Source organism: Ornithodoros turicata, chromosome 10, assembly GCF_037126465.1.
Source record: "Ornithodoros turicata isolate Travis chromosome 10, ASM3712646v1, whole genome shotgun sequence".
NCBI lineage: Eukaryota > Metazoa > Arthropoda > Arachnida > Ixodida > Argasidae > Ornithodoros > Ornithodoros turicata.
In genome coordinates this window covers 28,510,820-28,530,285 of record NC_088210.1, presented here as the reverse complement: position 1 = coordinate 28,530,285, position 19,466 = coordinate 28,510,820, and the positions used below count along the sequence as shown (strand labels likewise).

Below are 19,466 nucleotides of genomic sequence, written 5' to 3'. Positions count from 1 at the left end.
GCTTTCGAACACTATGAAGCACACATTGGTGATTTGGCCTTAGGCCGATAGTTATTGCGAAAGCGGCGTGTTTTTCTCTTCTATCTTTATCTTTTCTTGGGGGGGGGGGGGGGGGTCTGTTTATGGGAGTAGCCGAATTTGTCGTGTGACGAATTCAATATCTCCCTAGTATTATTTTTTTCGTCAACCATCTACTTTGAGGAATCGCTTTATATTTTGGAGAGCGCGTATATGTAAAGCCTCGTCATACACTTGCCGCGCGGAATATAGCTTACTTGTTCTGTATCTTCCATAAGGTATAGCGGGGAGCCATACGGCATAAACATGTTGCATTGGTCCTGAAAAAAAAAAAAAAGTCTCTACAGAGATAGAGTAATTTTAGTCATTTTGGAGACTATACATGCATGAACGAATGCATGTCCCTAAGTCCTTATGTGTATGTGTATGTGTGTCGTCCCTAATTGTGGTCTGCCTCGGCCAAATCTCGTTGTATCCATGCATGATGGTCACAATCACAACCATTAATCCCTTTCGGAACTAAAAAGGAGTTTGGGGACAGAAAATTTAAGGTCAGTGGGCTAAAATAGGGAGCAATTACGGGACCAGAATCGGTAATTACTCCCCCAATGAACTCCTTTTTTCTTTCTTTTTTTTTTCACTTAGAATACTCCTCAATGTCTACTCTCCACATTTGGCGCAACAGGGAATACCGTGCCTCTTAAATCCGATATATAGCGCAAAAAAAAAAGGTCGTTTTGATTATCATCGTGCTGCACCTACAGAAAAGCGATGCTTCGACAGAGCGTCTCAGAGAAGGGTAAGAAAGTGAAGCATTGAAGCGTGTCCGAGCACCGATGGGCGTGTCGGACGACACTTGTGTCCTATACTTAGTGAGGCAGTGGCCGTCAGCAGACCCTTGACCACGTCGTCTTCCAGTAGGCGAGTGTTCGCACTGGAACAACGTGAGGAAGAATTTTGCGTTTCCGATCTCACGTGGTGGTCGAATACGCAATAAGTTGAGTAAAGACACGCCCTTACTGGACTATAGATAAAAACCTTCAGTGTTGGGATAAAGGCAGGAACATCAGACTGACATAACTGATGGAAGTTGTAACACGCCTTGAGAGACACCCGACTGAGATTTTTGCCAACAAGGTGTGCTCTGTGTCACCTTTTTCTTCTTCTTTTGGACTAAAAAGAGAGCCCGCGAAAAAAAAAAAAAATTAAAATAGACAACGGGCCGCGATTTCAGCGCTCGCTGTCACATGGTGTATGCTTTTTTTTTTTATTTCGCGGACCGTTTGAAAAAAAATCCACATAAAGCGTACCTCGTTAGAAGCCACTAGTCTTTTTTTAAAAAAAATATTAGTACGTGTTGGTCAAGACACCCTGTATCAGTTATACAGTATCACATTATGCGTATACATTACAGGCATTATACGCAGTCCCCCCATATTTTTTATTTTCGACTTATCAACTTACCAAATAGTGCGGCTCGATTCGTGTGGGGGCCCGGCCTCCCAGGGCCGAGGTCGGACCCTGGTCTCAGTTCTCCTTTTTTTACGAATCACGTGTAAGCTTAGCACAAACAACAACTTTACGATAAACTAGCGGTATGGCCGAGCGGGTCCCCTTTCTTTGGTGGCAGCCAAGGTCGCGCTGAAGTCTGGGAGGTGTTGGGTTCGAACCCTTCCCACCGGCTACGCTGTCTGAGGTTTTTCTCTAGTTTTTGCGAAGATTTTCCAGACGAATGTTGAACTGCAGTTACCTCTGAAGTCGGCCCAGGACGCATACTAACTCCCCTGTCCCCCACTACTTTCTGCTGTCCTCTCTACATCTGTCCACATCTGTATACGCCGCTCATAGCCAGAGTTGCTTCGCGGCGCTAACACGAAATTTAAAAAAAATGCTCGCGATAATAGGGTGAAATATAATGATGGGTCGCCTAACGTCCTTAAGTATCATATAAGTCCTACGTGTCAAACGATGCAACAGTACAACGATACGGCTTAGCACGATCTCCTCCAGTAGAGACTAGAGTACCCCAACAACACCGAATATCCTCAGGATGTACGAATAATGTCCTATCGGATTCGTACGTCCGATGGATGTCTGGGGGACATCCGTCGGAGTTGGAGTACACGGAACTTGCAACCTGAAACCTTTCTAAAGGGACATTCTTTGTTGTTGTTTTTCCCTCGCACGCTGTTCATTTTACTTGCGTTAACTGGTTTCTAATTGAACACAAGCTATCACTATCCCTTCCTCCACCTGCACGTTGTCCTACATCTACACGGGCGAAACTTCCGAACGACATTTTACGTCCCTCGGATAGACATTCCTAGCGAGAGCAATCCGTTTCGAAAGGAAGAGGATATAACACAATCAAGTACACTCGACTAACCCCACACATACAAAAAAAAAGCAACGAAAAAAAGGAAAAGTGCCCCGCATATATAGGTATTGAGGGGAAGAAAATTGGGTGCGATACCTGGTCAGAGCTCGCCCTTTAGGGATCCCTCGTGAATTGTCCCTTCCACAGAAATCTATACATTATTAGCTTTTTTTTCTCTCTCTCTCTCACTCTCTCCCCCTCCTTTCCGCCCTGCGTGAGCTGATCGCGGCAAGTCGGCGTTGGTGAAAGGCGACATTTATATTCTTCCAAGTGCTTGTTTCGAGAAAACTTCTCAGACACACAATCTTCTCTTCCTATTCCAGCGCCTGTCCAACCGGTGAAGGATCGGTGGATTGTTTATTTTCCTCCACTTGGCTGCCACTTTCCAATCGCATATGTAGGGAAGGACCTTTTGTTTTTCCCGCTTTCTTTCTTTTTTTTTTCTTCTCTCGGGCCAGCTCCTTAAAGTCTCTTCTCGTGTTTTTTGCTCCCTAAATACTAACTTCTCATTTCCTTTTCCTTGAGGCTCGTTTAGAGTAGTTTTTTTGCCTCCTCTTCCGTTGTTTTCTCTTTTCACGCTATCTACGAATGTCACTTTATTTTCGCCGCTTAATCTTATTCACTGGCTGACATTTTCGAAAGACTTTGTGTTGCACGGTGTGTGTTGTTCTCTCGATTTCGCTTGTCGGTTCGAAATCGGGTTCGTAACGCGAAAGTGACTCGAGAAATTGCGGTCTAAATTTTAATAAAACTGCAGAACAACATTGCGTCAATGTACTGTCATTAACAGTAAAGATCATGGATGACGGATCCTCGACAAGCGCTTGGTTGTGACTGTTTTATTACTCCCAAAGTTACGTTATGAACAACTTATACGTCGTCTAACAGCTGTGACAGGCAGCGCCACTCGTGTAAGCGATGACTAAAATCACTAAATAAGCTTATTTAGTAGCTTATTTAGTGACTCTAGCGATGACGAAAGCAAACAGCACGGTCGTGTTGCATGAAAGCAGAGCACGAGTCTGACACTCAACTTTTACGCAAACGGGCACTGCATTTTTGAAGCAGACGACAATATTGCCGTCCGCCATTTTGTTGTCGTCTGCAAAACGTCCTCCCGCAATAGCGTGCGTCCAGATACACATACTGAAACTCTCTGTAATATACCACATGTGACATTATGCAATCCTTCAGACTTGCGCAATTATCACTTAAATTCGCAGGCCTATACACGTTCGCGCTCTACGCACTCGTTCCCAATATGTACTCCAAGCATTTATCCAGACCTGCAACACCGTAGGCACTGTTGGTCCTTATACGCATACTTGCACCAACCACGCTGTCTCCCTTAATTATACTTCCTGCGCTACATTTTAGTTTGTTTGCTTAATTTATAATGTTCGCTGCTCACACATAAACAGACACACAAAAAAACATCCCTGATGCTCTCGTACGGGTGCGTGCACGTGCGCAGTGCGTGTATATAACTTGCTCGCTTTCTCTCCTCTTCCCTCCCCCCCCCCCCCCCACATACACACGTTTGTGTTTTTATTTATCCTTATGTTCCTTCCCTTGCACCTTGTTTTTTTTTTTTTTTTTCGTGTCTTTTACGTGTGCTCGTTTGTTTGCTAGCGCCGAAATGAGTCCGGGGAATTAGCGCAGTTGTTGTAGGTGAGAGCAAGGGAACGCATTTTTTTTGTGTGTGTGTCTGTTCTGGTGCATGTTTTTGCATACCATTAGAGATGTTGCGTTGTGCTGCCAGTGTCGCCCAGGGATATTTGCCGCTTCACGCGTGTCATATTCGTCGTCGTTCCTCGCCGTTTCGGTTTTTGTTTGGACCCTTCCTGTTGCGCCGCGTCTGTAAAGTTAAGAAGTGTGTGCGCGCGCGTTGCGTATTATTCTGCGTATACCTTTCGGCTTGATATATAGCGAGCAATGTTTAGGGCCTAGCGCTATACGGAGCTATACACTGGTAGCGGCCGGATGTAGTTTATCTGTATCTTGTCACGACTGCGAAGCGAAATGCGACTTCTGAAGTGTCCGTGCGGTCTAAATATTGGAGACGGAGATGGAATGAGTTCCGGCATCCGCGCAAGTGATCCGCCGTGGATATCCGAGTTGCGCGTGCCTGATAAGAACAGAATAAAAAATAAAAAAAAACGCCGATCCTATGGAGACGATACTCAGTCGTGTGTTGTTCTTCGGAAATTGAAAAATTAAAAAATTATGCTTACTTTATCCTTTCTGAATCTCGAGCATGCATTTAAAAAAAAATGAAAACACTCCGCTGAAATTCGTGCCTTGCTTCCCTCCTCCTTCGCCCCTTTTTTCCCTTTCCCTTCCTCCTATTTTCCCTTTTCACGGCCTCATGCATCGGACAATCACATAATTTCATTTGAAGCTGTGGGAACAAATGTCGGCTTGATACCTGAACGCTACCCACCGTTCCATCATATGCCACATACTATGAGTCGTGAAATCGTCTCGCTACAATAGATAAACTGATGTTCTGAGGCTGGAACAACATAGAGGGGACAGATACAAACAAAGCCTCAAACTGCCTAAGAAATCAACGATGAAAGATGAAAGTCACTGAGCCCTGAGCTCAATTGGTAGAGCCCTGGACCGGCAATCCAGATGGTGTGGGTTCGATCCCTACAGCTGGCTAACCTTTTCAGTGACTTTCATCTTTCATCGCTACAATGTTTATTCTTACAACTACAGTGCATTGACAGTTCCTCTGCGGCTAGGCTACAAATCTTGGGAGTCAATTTGTTCGTTGTCACATTACTTCAACTAAGACAAAATCTCATTTCTTGTGTGCTGAAGAAGGGCAAAATCACCTTGTGCTCTGAGCCCATCTACATCGACTCAAAATTTACCTGCGAACTTTTTTTTTTCTTTTTTTTTCGATCCCCGACCTAAACCGAATTAAAGAACGAACAGTTCCCATCCCTGATTTAGATATTGAAATCGAGAAGTTGATTCCAGATTCGATATACCCTGCGCAGCGCCATCTTGCCATCCCGTGTATACCACAACTAACTTGCTCTACACTCTAAGTGAGAGAGAGAGAAGAAGAAGAAGAAGAAGAAAAATTGTGGAGCAATTACAGCTTCCAGTCCCCTAGATTGCAATTGCCCTCCATTTTAGTCCCCCTGAACCCGAAACTTATTCACCAACACTGCAAATAGTTCCTGAACTTCGCACAGTAAACTTCCGCGCATTTCGTCCCGAAAGGGAGTAATGGTTGTGACAATGCGTACAGTCCCCAAAAAGGTGTTTTCTGGCAGACTTTTCAGACAAATGTCGGCACAGTTCCACCTGAAGTCGGCCCCGGACGCACGCTCGCTCCCCAGTCTCCCCGCCTCCTTCCCGCTGTCCTCTCTCGATCTGTCCACGCCTGTATACACCGCTCATATAGCCAGAGTTGCTTCGCGGCGCTAACGCGGGATAAAAGAAAAGAAAGAAAGTCCCCAAAAGGACTGATAATTACTCCTGTCTTTTTTCAGGAATGTACTAGCCAGATTCCTAATAACCACCTGCCCCCTTGGAAATGAACTTCGCCGCATAGCACGCTCCTAGCCAACCATCATTTCGAATGTTATCGTTATCTGTCCTGATTTGTTGAAAACGGGAGGCGTACGCCACTTTTTTGTGACACTTATGAGCAGCATAAGTGTCACAAAAGCGGCGTACGCCTTCCGTTTTCAACAAATCGGGGCAGATAACGACATCATTCGAGATGATGGTTCGCTAGGAGCGTGCTATGCGGGGAAGTTCATTTCTAAGAGTGTGGTTAACAAACACGTGAACATAATGATAATGATGATGATTCGGGTTTCCCTGGCGCACGAGCGACGAATGCCATAAGTGAACATAATGTTTCGGTTCCTTTTTGTTTTGATATTCCGAGTCCAGGTGGTACTACAGTAAAAGAAAGGGGGGAATTTTTTTTTTTCTTCTTCTTGTGCCAAAATTATAGTACAATGATACAAAGCTCGTGTCGTTATTATGGTTCCACAGAAATTCGGGCTGAAACAGAGCAACGAGATTGATGCTCTACGTGGCACATTTCTAGAAGCTTCGAACAAACAAAACCCGAGTTCTTCACTTACGAACGAGTGGTAAGCACAGCAGACAGGGCGAGGAAAGTACCAGACAGTAAAAAGTAGTCATGGTAGCGGAGTGTAAGCTTAAAAAAAAAAAAAAAGAAAGAAAGAAAGCATCGTGGTGAGGGAATGCGAAGACGGAGGAGGTGCAAATTTGTGGGGGCGGTTTTTGCCGCTGCGGCCGCTTTTAATGACTTCTAATGAGATGCGTGCCGCGTACGTCTTGCCTCCCCTTTCCCCCCGTTCTTCCGCTCCCATTGCGCATGCGCGTCCGATGTTTTTTAGCGCCTTTCTTGCTGTTTGGTTGCTCTCATTCTTTTGTAACTTTTTTAATGCGACGCCACCCCCCCCCCTTTTTTCCTACCGGTGTGCTTTTTTTATGATATTGATTGCAAACTGCGTCTCACGCGTTCATTTCAATCCCTTCTATGCGTGCATCTAAATGGGGATGACGCGATTGTACACGCGAATCATAGTACCACCGGCTGTCCTGTCTGAGGTTTTCCCTGGGTTTTTCTCGGCTGACTTTTCAGACGAATGTTCCAATTCCCCTTGAAGTCGGCTCAGGACGCACACTAACCCCCCCCCCCCCCCTGTGCCCCTCTCCTTCCTGCTGTCCTCTCTCCACCTGTCCACATCTGTACGCCGCTCGTGGCCACAGTTGCTTCGCGGCGCTGACACTGAATTTAAAAATATACAGGGTTCGTCAAGATAAACTTGGGGGTTTGTAAGGGAGATAAAACAAATATAAACAGTGTCGGGAAGCTAAAGTAGATGTTAGACGACGTATTATGCGCCAAAATTTTATGTCGATACTGCCACTTGGCCCGTTCCTTTGCGGATCAATCGTGGAAATTAAAACAATGGCCAATACATGTGTTTCCAATCGGCTATACCTCTGTGAAGTGGGGCATAGGGTCCTGTGGCTACCACGGGGAAACATCCCGTGTCATCATCACTTCTCCTTTATTTATTTATTGTTGTTGTTGTTATACCTGTGTTTCAGCTCCTTCCGTCAGATGGCGACACGGTCGAACGCGGCGTTGCAGACGATATCGAAACCATAGTAACCCGATTTGACAAGAGAACAGAAACAGTTCCACTTGTTCACTTGGATTCGATATCGTCTGCAACGCCGCGTTCGACCATGTCGCCATCTGACGGAAGAGGCTGAAACACAGGTCTTAGCCGATTGGAAACACGGGTATAGCAGTTTTTCTTTTTTCTTTTTTAATTTCCACGGCTTATCCACAGAGAAACGGGCCAAGTGGCAGTATCGATATAAAATTTTGGTACATAATACGTCCTCTAAAATCTACTTTAGCCTCCCGATACTGTTTTTATTTGTTTTATCTCCGTTACAAACCCGAACGTTTATTTTGGCGAATCCTGTATATATCGGCTGATACAGGTTTGAGAAAGCAGTGTCACTGAACTAACACGTCGCGCGTTTTGACATCACCGTCGTCCCGAGCAGTTTTCTCGTCCTTGTCACGGTTTCTCGAAATATAGGAAACAGTGATGGAAAAGGGATAGTTTGGCTCCCTGAGCTAATTGAAAGAAATCAATGAGGTAGTAGCATTTTTTTTTACTTCAAACAATTATTCTGTAAAACCGTTCGCTCGAAATAGTTATGTTTACAATCCGTTAGAGCTTGCAGCGCGGGCTGATCCGCACGGTGGAGAAAACTAGAAAGCATCTCATCCTCTCGCGTGACGTTACATGACGTCCACTCTAGGGTGGTCACGTGGGAGCGAGGAAGACAGCCAACGGGGAGCCGCGAAGTCGCTGCCTGAGCCTGAGCCTCAGTCCTCGTAACGTCACGGCCCTGTCACATGACGTCGCGGATACGTCTCAATGCGCGGGAATTTCAAATCGCGTGGATGCCGATGCTAAATTACACCGTACAACTTCACGCAAAGTAACGTAGAAACTTGGTAAAGTTAATAAACCAAAATATACGATCTGATCCGTCAAAAGCGAACTATCACTTTGGTGTGATGTACTGCTGCTCACTGATGATTCAGTTGTGGTCTACTTGTTCGCAGAAAAGCAAAAACCCTATGCGCTGGACGTTTTCAAAGCAGACCTGGAAAATGGCTGAAACGACCTCAAAATGCCCTCGTGCCGAATAGTGTCACTAAATGAAGTACCCCATATTCACTGACTCCATTCGCGAATTACTCCTAGTAAGGATGGAGCTCGCCGCATTATGCGGATGTTTCGTGAAGGACAGCTGAATACCTTCCTTGTCGCAGGGGTTGGTAACCCGCGGTGCGAGGTGATCTCGGACCAAAGAAAACGATCAAGCCAGTCAGCCAGCCATCAAGGCATCTTGCTTATTAAAGCCCACAAATGCGGACTTCTTTTCTTTTTTTTGATAAATCCGAAAACCTGGAATCCTAATTAGGATAGCGCGAGAGCTACAGAGCTACTCACGCACGTCACATCGAAAACAGTGTGCAGACAAAATGCAGAGAGAGGAATGATGCTGAAAAATCCTTGCCGCGAGCCATGTACCAGAAGTGAATCCCTTTCGAGTCTCTTGAATCCTATCGAAGGAACGGGGTAAGTGTCGCCCTCGCGCGGCTCCCGTCGACACTCGAATTTTGCGAGGACACGAGGGAAGCGAGAAGTATTCATTTGAAGCGAATGTCTGAAAGGAATGCGCGATGCTTTTCTACGTGCATCATTAGAGAGTTATGGAGGCAAGGATGATACGACATGTCTGTAGTTGTACAGCCACTAGATTCGTTTGTGCGCCACAGGTAGGGATGATTCTTTTGCAGACGACAACGTCAGAGCCGTCGTCTGCTTCGAAAACTATTGAGAAAGTTTTGCTCTTGTGTCGATACTTGACGTCTCTAATCTTTTCTTTTCTTTTTTTTGCCTCATCAGCATTATTTCTGTACAACTTAATTAAATCCGTCACTATTGTCAAGTTCAGCTATAGCTTACTTCTCTTTGTGACAAAGACACGCATCGCTCTATTTACAAGAAATACTTTTCCCAGTTTTGCTCTGTCTGTTTCATTGTGGTGTGGTAACCACAATGAAAGTTACTGTTATACATCTCGCATGCTCCTGTTTTACTGGTCTGTGTCCACAATAAAATTAGACCACAAATACGAGATACTTTATATTACTTAAAAAAAACACTATTTGGATCGATATTCACACTTCCTTTTAGTACCCTTGCTTTCACCGCAGACTTGCCTTAATTTTTGTGCCCTCTTTAGAAACAGGCGTCTTTTTTTTTTCTCTCTCCCTTTTTTTTTTCTTCTTCTTCTTCCCGATTCTTGGGTGCAGCAAGCTCGAGTCAGGAGCGGGACTCGTGGGAGGCGCCCCGGTATTATTTTTGCGTTAATGCCTCACCTCCGTTAATTAGAAGGGAACTTTAATTATAAAAGGGAAAGGGGGCAAAGCCGGGACCCTTCGGGAAGCTTGGGGAAGGTCTCTACCCCTTGTCCCTAAAGGGGAGTTCGCAACTGAACAACATAAAAATCTTATTTAAAAAAATATATAGAAAAACAAGAAACACGTGGCGTGCAGCCAGCATTTAGTCTTTAGCCTCTCTTTTTTTTATGGCTCCCTTCTCCCCTCCTTTTTCTTTTTTTTAAACGCTGTTTTTTAAGTTGTCTTCCGCTTCGATTTTTGTTTGGAGTGTCTTCTCGGTAATGCTATGTACGCATGTGTTTGTAATGGCGTTAGGTACGCGTATGAGAACCCTCTCTGCTTATGTGTGTGTGTGTGTGTGGTTCGTTTAGGGTCATTTTATGTTGATGTTTTTGATATGTGCGGCCGCGTGTGTACATACATTTAGAAACGGTGAGTCACAGATCGCGTCTCTCGTTTTTTTTAATTAAAGAAAAAGAGATAAAAACTGTAGGATTAAAAGCGGTCTTTAAAAAAATATAAAAAAAAGACGAGTCAATACTGCGTGGAGAGATAAGGCAGAAGAAGGGATGATTTTTCGAGTACTGGATTTTCGCGAACGTAAGCAGGCTCTTTTGAGAGGATGCCGATCCTATTATCGGTGGATTCGGCGCATTGTTTGTACAGGCGTATACTTACGTATGCGCGCGAGTCGCGCTGTGTATGTGTGTAGTGTAGAGTATGCAGGAGATTGATTTCACATCTGTTTGTGAACGGAAGGGACGGAGAGTTGTTTTTTATTCCTTCTACATTTCTTTTTTTTTCCCTTTTTTTTTTGCAAGCGACAGACGCAGGAAGCGACGATTATGTCTTCTGTTTCAGAAACGTCTGAGAAATTACTTCGGTTAAGCGTACTAATTTACTAACTAATTAACTAACTAAGCGTACGGAACTGATGCTGTAGCAGGCAAGCGGACATCTTCTCGAAGAGAGTATGTAACTACAAGATGACTAATTAGTAATTGCCTAAAGTTCATTAATGAACTTATTAATTAATTTCCCGCAAAAACGAGATGGCGCACGACGGGAGACAATACTTGTTCAAAGCCGTTCTATCTCTTAAAAATTCCGAAACGATCGCGTGCCGTGAAACATCCACCGCTGAGTTTCGCTATGCAAATGAACCGAAACCAAAACTGCACGCCTCAGGAGCGCGTTACCTAAACCGATGGAGGCCTATCTGGGCCGCAAAGCGGTTGGTCTGGCCACCAGACTCGCACCTACTCCAATCATCTCCATTGCTCCAAAGCACGTGACCCTCTGACGTAAAATGAGCGCTGTGCTCCCTGCCCTACCGGTTGGAGCGGCTTCGGCTAATTTCGGCACATAAAACTTTAATTCGGCATATAAAAATTCGACGACGGGTATTTCAACGCACGTGCACGTTTCAGGAGTTAAAAAATGGAATGGCTTTCAACGAGGATTGTCTCTCGTTCTGCTATCTCGCTTTTGCCCGGAATCCCCTAATTAAAGAGTTAGTTAACGAATTTTAAGTAATTGGTCGTCTTGTATAGTCGCGTTCAACTTAAGAAGGAAAAGAAATCTAGTCCGTCTACTACATACGCCGTTGGAGATAAGGAGACGATATAGCGCGCCAGGTGAAATACTGCAGCGCCACCATGCGCCACCTTGTAGTAGGGGAGCGCACTTTCTGCTGCAGCGTAGTGTCATACAGCCAGTCTTAACAGCCAATACGGAACCAGAGTGAGTATGGTGAATTACATTATCTGGCGCAGGGAGAGAGCGTGACCTCTCTGCGTCCAGCCATCCTATCTGCGACGCAGTAATATTTTGAGAGGTGACGGACAGAGGTACAACTACAAAAACGAAACTTATACTGCTCTCGTAGTTTTTTTATGTAAAAAAATCCGTAAACGATAAAAAAAAAACTCCCCGGTATAATAGGCTGGTTTCTTATAGGTATAGATTTGGAGTTTGTTTACCTTTGTTCAGCTTTCCTTAAAAAAGAGAAATGTGGCCGTATTTCAGTATTCGGACGCTTAAAATTCAGCCACGTGCGCATATGCTACAACTTCGAGTCAACGAAAGCGTGGAAGCCGCTTTGATTAACGACCTGTAACTTGGACAGTTTATTTATCTTTCCAGCTACAACTCATGGCGTCTTAATTCGTATTCATTCGCCCCACATTCCAACGCACTTCTGACTTTAACAAATGGCTATATGGCACACCGAAAAGCCCGAGCTAGGTATTACAATTAAAACCTTTACGTACGCGACATCTGTCTCGCCGAAAATTTAAGTTCTGCCCCAAGCTAGATTCTGCTTTATTACCGTATAACTCTGTGTTTGCCTTGGAAGTAAGCTTTCAGTCGTTGATGCTGCGGCGGCATCCTGGAATTTCTCCTCTACTGCGAGGCACTGGTTTCTGTTTATTTATTGCGTGGGGTGGTTGCATATTTATGACGCAGGACGTTGTTGTTTCTGGTACCGGCGTTGGTTGCCCTTAATTAGCGAAAGTTTCCTGTTCGTGTAGTCTCGGTGTTGCTTCGCCTTTTTGTGTATTTATTTTTTCTTCTTCTTTTATTTTTTTACATAAACAAAAGTGCAGAAACGGACACTGAAGATTTTTTCTTTAGGTTTAATTGATACAAGCTTCCGCGTGGACGCCAACGCTCCTTCAGATTACAAAGTGGAGTGGGGACACTTTTTTGGGGGAGTGGACACCTTTTGGGGGCACTTTTTGGGAGTGGGGACTCTTTTTTTCTAACATTTTTGTTTCTCACCACGCTTCTCCTACTAGTTCTACGCATTCTAGTTGATTATTTTTTCCTGGACATTGCTTATAGAACAGAGCGAGCGTCACACACGACAGCATATCCCAGAACACACAACACAGAACCTAGCTCGCGCAGCCTGCAAGGATACTTCCCCACCACATAACTCGTAATGTGGGGAAGCTCGCTTGTCAGGACCATCGATGCTCCACGTGTATTGGGACAGTTTCTTTCATCATATTCTCATATCCGCATTGGATTTGATATTGGAATAAAAATATGGAGATCGCGGTTCCATCCCATTCGTTTTGTTTCATTATTGCAACTTTATTTGCTTTACAAAATTGATTGATTGATTGATTAATGATTGGGGCATTTCATCGCCACAAGCGATAGTATACCCTGTTGGTCGCGGTAGCTTGGTGATGTATATTGCGAGGTGAACAGTGATGGGCGAAGTTCTGCAGTGACCAGAAAGGTTAGTGGTGGTTTTAGGGCAGGGCGTTGGATTGTCTGGGTTTAACCGTTGGCCACGTAATTTTGTCGTACCGAGAGCGCGAGAGTTTAGCTAACCGAGGTAACAAACTTTCAATGGAACAAAACGTTTTGAGACTTAATGCAATTAATCGCAGTTTCACTCGTTTTCGTGGCATAATTACTGAAGTTCGGTATCGTGTATCAAATGTCCTTGCATTTTTATACTTATTAAAAGACTGTATTTCATTGCGCTCTGCTCGCATTCGATTTATATTTGTCGATTTGATTTTTTGCAGACTAAAATGAACGCGTCTGAGCACCATGGAACACAGCCTCTACAAAAGGGTAAGGAGGAATGTCCGTCATTGTTTTGTTTTGTTTTTTGTCTATAAATTTTTGCATATTTAGTAGCATACCCACTTATAACGTCAACTTTTGCAGAACCTTCTTTATCCAACTACCACAAGGGAATTTTGGGATCCATCTGCAAAGACAAGGGACCTGGGAGCCCCCTGCCGGACACGAGGCACAACTTTCGGTGGCCGCCCACTTGTAAGTATTTAACGAACGCTGGAACACGCGGCTGCGTACACAAAGCTGCGCGCATCATCCGTGCGACACATATCATCATAATCACTGCACGTCTTGTATTCTTTGCAAACCGCAAAGGGAAAAGGCGGCGCTCAGCGAGATGGCACAGTTGGTTCTGGTTTCGATTTCGCAGAGCGCCGTCGTTTCGGAAATCGTTCATAGATGGCGCCACAGAGCGCATCTGTACCGTTAGATCAGAGAGGGTTGTTTTCGTGGTGGTGGGCAAGTTCTATAACATTTGGTCATTCTGTTGTTGCCTTCACATGATTTTCGTTATCGTTCTCGTTATGGAGCTGTGTTCTAAAAAATTGCGTGCATTATTAAGATTCTTGCAACAGCGTTACGTATTTTCTTTCATATGCGCGGTGACGAGCACAAGAGAAAACTCAAACGCGTATGGAGCAGTCACTACATAACGGTTATGTGATAAAAACTCATGACAAATGAGAAAGCAGAAGTGTTTGTATGCCTTAATAAGCTAGCGAGTTATCCGTTTAGATGCGAATAATCTCGATCATGTGCATATAATTACGGACATGTCGTCCCATTTAGGAACTTCTGGACACAGCTCAGCTTGTTCGCACACGAAGAAAGACTGAAAGGGAAAGCTGCTAATACTGTTTTCTGATTAGTCGCTAATGCGGCATTTCATTATTTATAGCGATGGCTTGCAGGCTCTTCGATCGCGCACGGCTTTCAATTATGCACGCTTCTAACGGTTTTGCCATAATGCGCTTTTACCAAATTTTAATTCTGGTAATAGGATTGGGATTTAGAATGACGGGGTTTTAAGTGCAGCAGGAGTGAGGGCGTGGGAAGGCTGCTTATATTATGAGTGGCCGTCATATACAGTATGATTATTCGCTGTAGTATGTCATTTTAAAATGCTGACGGTGTGCCGTTGGACAGAAGTCAAATTGAGACGCCAACAAATATTCATGAGAGAGGTTCATCGTTTGTTCTTTTGTAATTAAAAGCATATCAGTCAGTCGCTCGCTGTTCCGTCCTGCAATCACGGCCCGCGGAATGGAGCAGAATAGCAGACGACAGATGCGCGCGCCAGTCGTTATATTTGAATCTCGAATTTTCTCGTATGTTCCGCGTCTAAATTCCTACATAACTAACCGATCAATACAAGATAACGCACCACTATTCAAGATTTAAACATCACGAGACATTTGTGTCGAAGAATAATGAATTTCCGATCGTACGGGAGGGAGTGCAAGCGCTTGCGGGAGCAGCCGAGGCATAGAGCGGATTGTACTCCCCCTTGCGTCCGGCGCGCGCAGCGTGCGCCGCCATGATGGACAAGCAGCCTTCCCCAAGTAAGTAGGCAAAAGAAGCGTCAGGCGGAAAAAAAAGGGAGCCATAGAAAAAACGGGGAAACATAGAGCGTGCCGCGGGAAAAAAAGCTCGCGCTGCTTTTTTACAAAACGCCTTTTTCTTTCCGCCTGCACGCGAGATGCTCGCGTCGCCGCGCGCGCTCCGTGGCTTTTGTCTGGGTTGTCGTCTGCTTTCGCGAGCCTTGACCTTCCCGGCGAGGGGGAGGATGGCGGAAGCTTTTTGACGTTAGGGCTCGTTACCGGATTTTATTAATTTTATCGCCCCCCTCACGAGCCGAGAGAAAGGGGTGTTCGTTAGTGGTGAGGAGAATAAGGGCAGGGATTAGCGGAAGAGGAGCGAGATTATTTTGTTTAGGTGGGCATTCCGGAGTCGTCGTCGATTGGTTTTGCGTACGGTGCTGTGTAGCAGTTAGGCTTACGGCTGTATGTCTCAGGCGCAGGGCAGTGGAAGACCCGTCAAAAAGAGTCTCGGCTGTTTGCAAGCAGCACGCGAAGAAGCGCGTGTTTGTGTGTTTCTATAAATACATGCGAGAGTTTTGGCTGCCTGGATGGCTTTGCATTACTGGCACGGATGGGGGAATGGCGGCTCATATTGATTGGTGATCGAGACGGCGCCGAAAGTGGATTTGGGGGGAGTTGTCACCGAGCTCCGCGTGCGACGTTATTCGCGTTAATAGGGGTGTGTACCAGCTGTAAAGCAAACACCCGTTATTACCACCCAGACAGTGTGACTGCCGTCAGGGTCGGGGGTCGGCATGTTCAAATACGAAGCGAATAGATACATACCCAAAGCAAGTCCGCAGCGTGTAGTTCTATGTGTAACAGAAGCGAGTATGAATAAGTACATAAGAGAACCGTGCACATATTGCGTACGGGTTTTGTGCAAAGCTGCAGCACTTACTTTGCTCTAAATCCTTTCTTGTAGCGGCATCGCAACTATTTGAGTATACATGTATTCCGTTTGGAACTATCCTTCGAGTATATAGAATTCCGTATTCGATTCGAAATGCAAACAATATTAATAATGATTCGCTTCGGTGTTCGACAAATCCGAATATTCGCACAGCCTTATAGCCGGTTAGTGTATAGTAGCCCATGATTTTTCGCTGTATTCGCGTACACTTATTTATATACCTCATAAGCATTTCATACTCAAACTAACTTCATCGTCAAAGTTATCGATACCCAAGGCGATGTTAAAATGGTTGTATGTAAAACCTGGATGTATGAACAATAATAACACCATCGAACTCATCGACTGTTATGTACATAATTCCATCGATGTACCACGCGCGACAAGAACAACAACAACAAAAGTGTTTGTAGATCGATGTTATACGCGGTGAAAAAACTCCCCTCGCATCGCTTGCATCATCGTGCATCTATTTCGCGTTCAACAACCTCGTTTGCGGATAAAAATATCAGGCTTTGAAATCCGCGCCGATAAAATTCGGATAAAACCATGCGCGTCTCCGTGTATTCACACGAGCGACATTCCCCGCAGAAGCGGAAGACGCGAAAAACGTCCTAGCTTTCTGAGCGCGGCCGCTCAACGTCCAGTGTGAACGTACACTGCTAACCGTGGGGAACAGCCAGCGACACAGCCACAAGATATTCCGTAGCAGACGACAGGAAAGACGCTGACGGTGTCGTCTGCTATAGGTGTGCAGTACGCCACTCCCGATATTCCGCACCGTGTGAATGCTCAACAAAACACGAAACGGAACTTCGTCTCTGTGAGCAGCGTTTTCGCTTTTTCTTCCACTAGAATATTCCGTGACGATGTCGCTCATGTGAATGTACAGTCTGCCGTGTGTCCGCGGATATCCGCAAATAAGCACAAGTGTATCTGATGACGCCATACTCCTTCCTGAATGGAACGCATAGCACACCTTACGTCACAACATGTGTATTTGTTCCTGTTGCATTCACGTGCGTTATATTTACTGATATTCCCCACGCAAAAAAGAAAAAGAAATATTAATAAGAATGCGAGAGTCCACTGACATTTCATTTCGAGCATCTCTGGTGATGAACCTGATCAAGGAAAGAAACCTTGTGACAGTCTCGACAGAACTGCGCTGCTGTAATTCTTCATTCCAAGATAAGCTATTGTGTTGGATATGAGATGATAAATCTTCCTGTGCACAGGAAATACGGGCAATAATATAAGTTATGTCGGCCGTGCCTCAGCTAGTGACAGTGACATAAACTCGATGTCTACACACAGTATTCATATATACATCCATCATGAGACCCACTTCAGCTTGACCGAAAATACTACGGCGGTACGTCTCTCCGCTAACTGACGATCACGTTCAAGTCATCAACGGCCACCGGCGATCTGCAAAAAAAAAAAAAAAAAGAAAGAAAGAAAAAGAAATCACAGCAGGCGGGCGCGTAAGAAGGCTGTCGACAGTCAGATAATATCTGATTAATTAGTTCCTTAATGAATAATTAATGATCGTATTTTGTCGCGACCTAGAGTCATGGCCTATAAATTAACAATTAAAGAATAACCTAGAGTATTTCTTGCATTCGTATTGCTTTCCCTTTCTTGTTCTTTTTCTCCCCATTTTCTGGTCTATAGAATGTTTAGCTCAACGTTATCATTCATCGTTCAGTGGTAATTCCACAACTTTAATCATTTGCGAAATCAAAAATTTAGTGCCGATATCGAAAATTCTACACCGTAGATACCGCTCTCTGCAAATCACGCAAGCTGGCTTAGCTGGCTTACCGCACCTCGCGGTAATTAAAGATTGTCGACGCCAGCGTGATAATCATGCGAATATTGACAAATGTGAATAACCGCAGTTTGTGGATCAAGGCGCGTATATAGAACACGTCTCTGCAAGGCGCACAGGACATTTCATATTTCAAGGTTCAACACAAAGCTATATATAACACAAGCTGAAGAAGACGGTCACGTACTATATAGCGACTAATCAACTAATTGCGCGCCTTTCTTAAAGAAAATCTTACTTCCGGCAATTAAATACATTACGCTCTGAAACAGATATTTTATACGTTTTAGTCATTGTAAATTTGAGTTCCCTGTGATACTTCTAAACTATAGAACAACAGATTTAAAAAAAATTGTGCTTCCTGTTTCGATTCGAATTTCTCTGCGCGACTCTTGCTTGAGAATTTCGCTTCTCTACCTTAGTTTGAAGCATGTTGCCCGTATGGCACATCCTCATTTATTCATGGACACCACCTTCCCGCACAGTTTTAACGAATACGCTTCGCAGGTGAACATTTTAATTGAATTCTATATACTGCGGCTTCCACCGTAACAAATTTTCGACGCACTGCATATGGAATTAACTGTGAACTTTTCGATTATTAGAAAGACGTGGTGAAACGCATGTTTCCGTCATACAAAAATTCCAACGCGTCACCTCTTTTGTTTGGGAAACAAAAATGAAATGTGCAAAGACTGTACACAGAAACGCCTGTGGAAACCACCTGCGCGCTCTGGGGGTTTCGCGCGGGACGGAGAAAACAGAAAATCCTAAATAGAAAAGATATATTGCGCGCGCTGGTCATGCTCGAAAGCTTATCTGGATAAATTGCGAAAATATACGCGACACTGCGATGACATTGAGTGGGAAGTATGTTAGCTAGAGTGGGTAAAGGGTGAAGAAGAAAAAATAACAAGTCAAATATAGATTACTTTTTTCTTTTCTTTTTTCTAATCCAAAGTTTGTCAGCACATACAAATGATACACATATATGAGTGATGCAACAGCTTATGTATATGTTATATTACTTGTAGATAAAATGTAATATGAAAATCTATCCCAACTTTAATCGCGATTCCTCGAGATGTGTTGTGCATATCGTTCATACCAGAATCAGCGTATATGGCTATACGCCGATATGAGTTACAGTGTATACAGATACTACCCGTACGTCGAGAAGACTATAAGGAACTGATATGCAAACGCCTACCACTCACAAGTCTGACGCTGATGTTTGTGTCAGCCTCCTATTGGATTCTTATAGAATTGGAAGACACATAGTCGGAACTATAGAATGATACGGTGGACGACGAATGCCGAGGACGGTATGGTTTGTCAATGAATAAATTCGTCAAGAAAGAAAGGATGAATGTCTGCACGCAGCCCAGCTTGCAGCCGCCATCGTCTGTCCCACATTCGCTCATCATCACGGACGATGCACGCTAACAAGCGTTGACATTTAACGCGCTTACTAACGCAGAACGGTCTAAAGCGCTCGCACAGTTCTGCGCGTATAACATAACGCGGAACGAAGCGACAACCAGACCTCGGAAAAATTTCGCTTTTCCGAAATGCATTTCCGAGCAAGATGATACGACGGTTTATTTTGAGCATAGCTTCCATTTTTGTTG

General features: G+C 44.5%; 1 protein-coding gene and 1 long non-coding RNA gene across 6 annotated transcripts in view; one reads left to right on the top strand and one right to left on the bottom strand.

Moving 5' to 3' along the window:
- LOC135369702 (uncharacterized) overlaps positions 1-19,466 on the bottom strand; it is a 181,939-nt gene that overhangs the window by 93,716 nt on the left and 68,757 nt on the right. The window lies entirely within an intron of this gene.
- LOC135369700 (zinc finger protein rotund-like) overlaps positions 1-19,466 on the top strand; it is a 141,159-nt gene that overhangs the window by 54,222 nt on the left and 67,471 nt on the right. For all 4 annotated transcript variants that reach the window (XM_064603218.1, XM_064603215.1, XM_064603216.1 and 1 more), the window contains 2 exons: positions 13,451-13,499; positions 13,596-13,706. In XM_064603218.1, the coding sequence (XP_064459288.1) occupies positions 13,451-13,499; positions 13,596-13,706 (160 nt within the window). The remainder of the gene's footprint in view (positions 1-13,450; positions 13,500-13,595; positions 13,707-19,466) is intronic.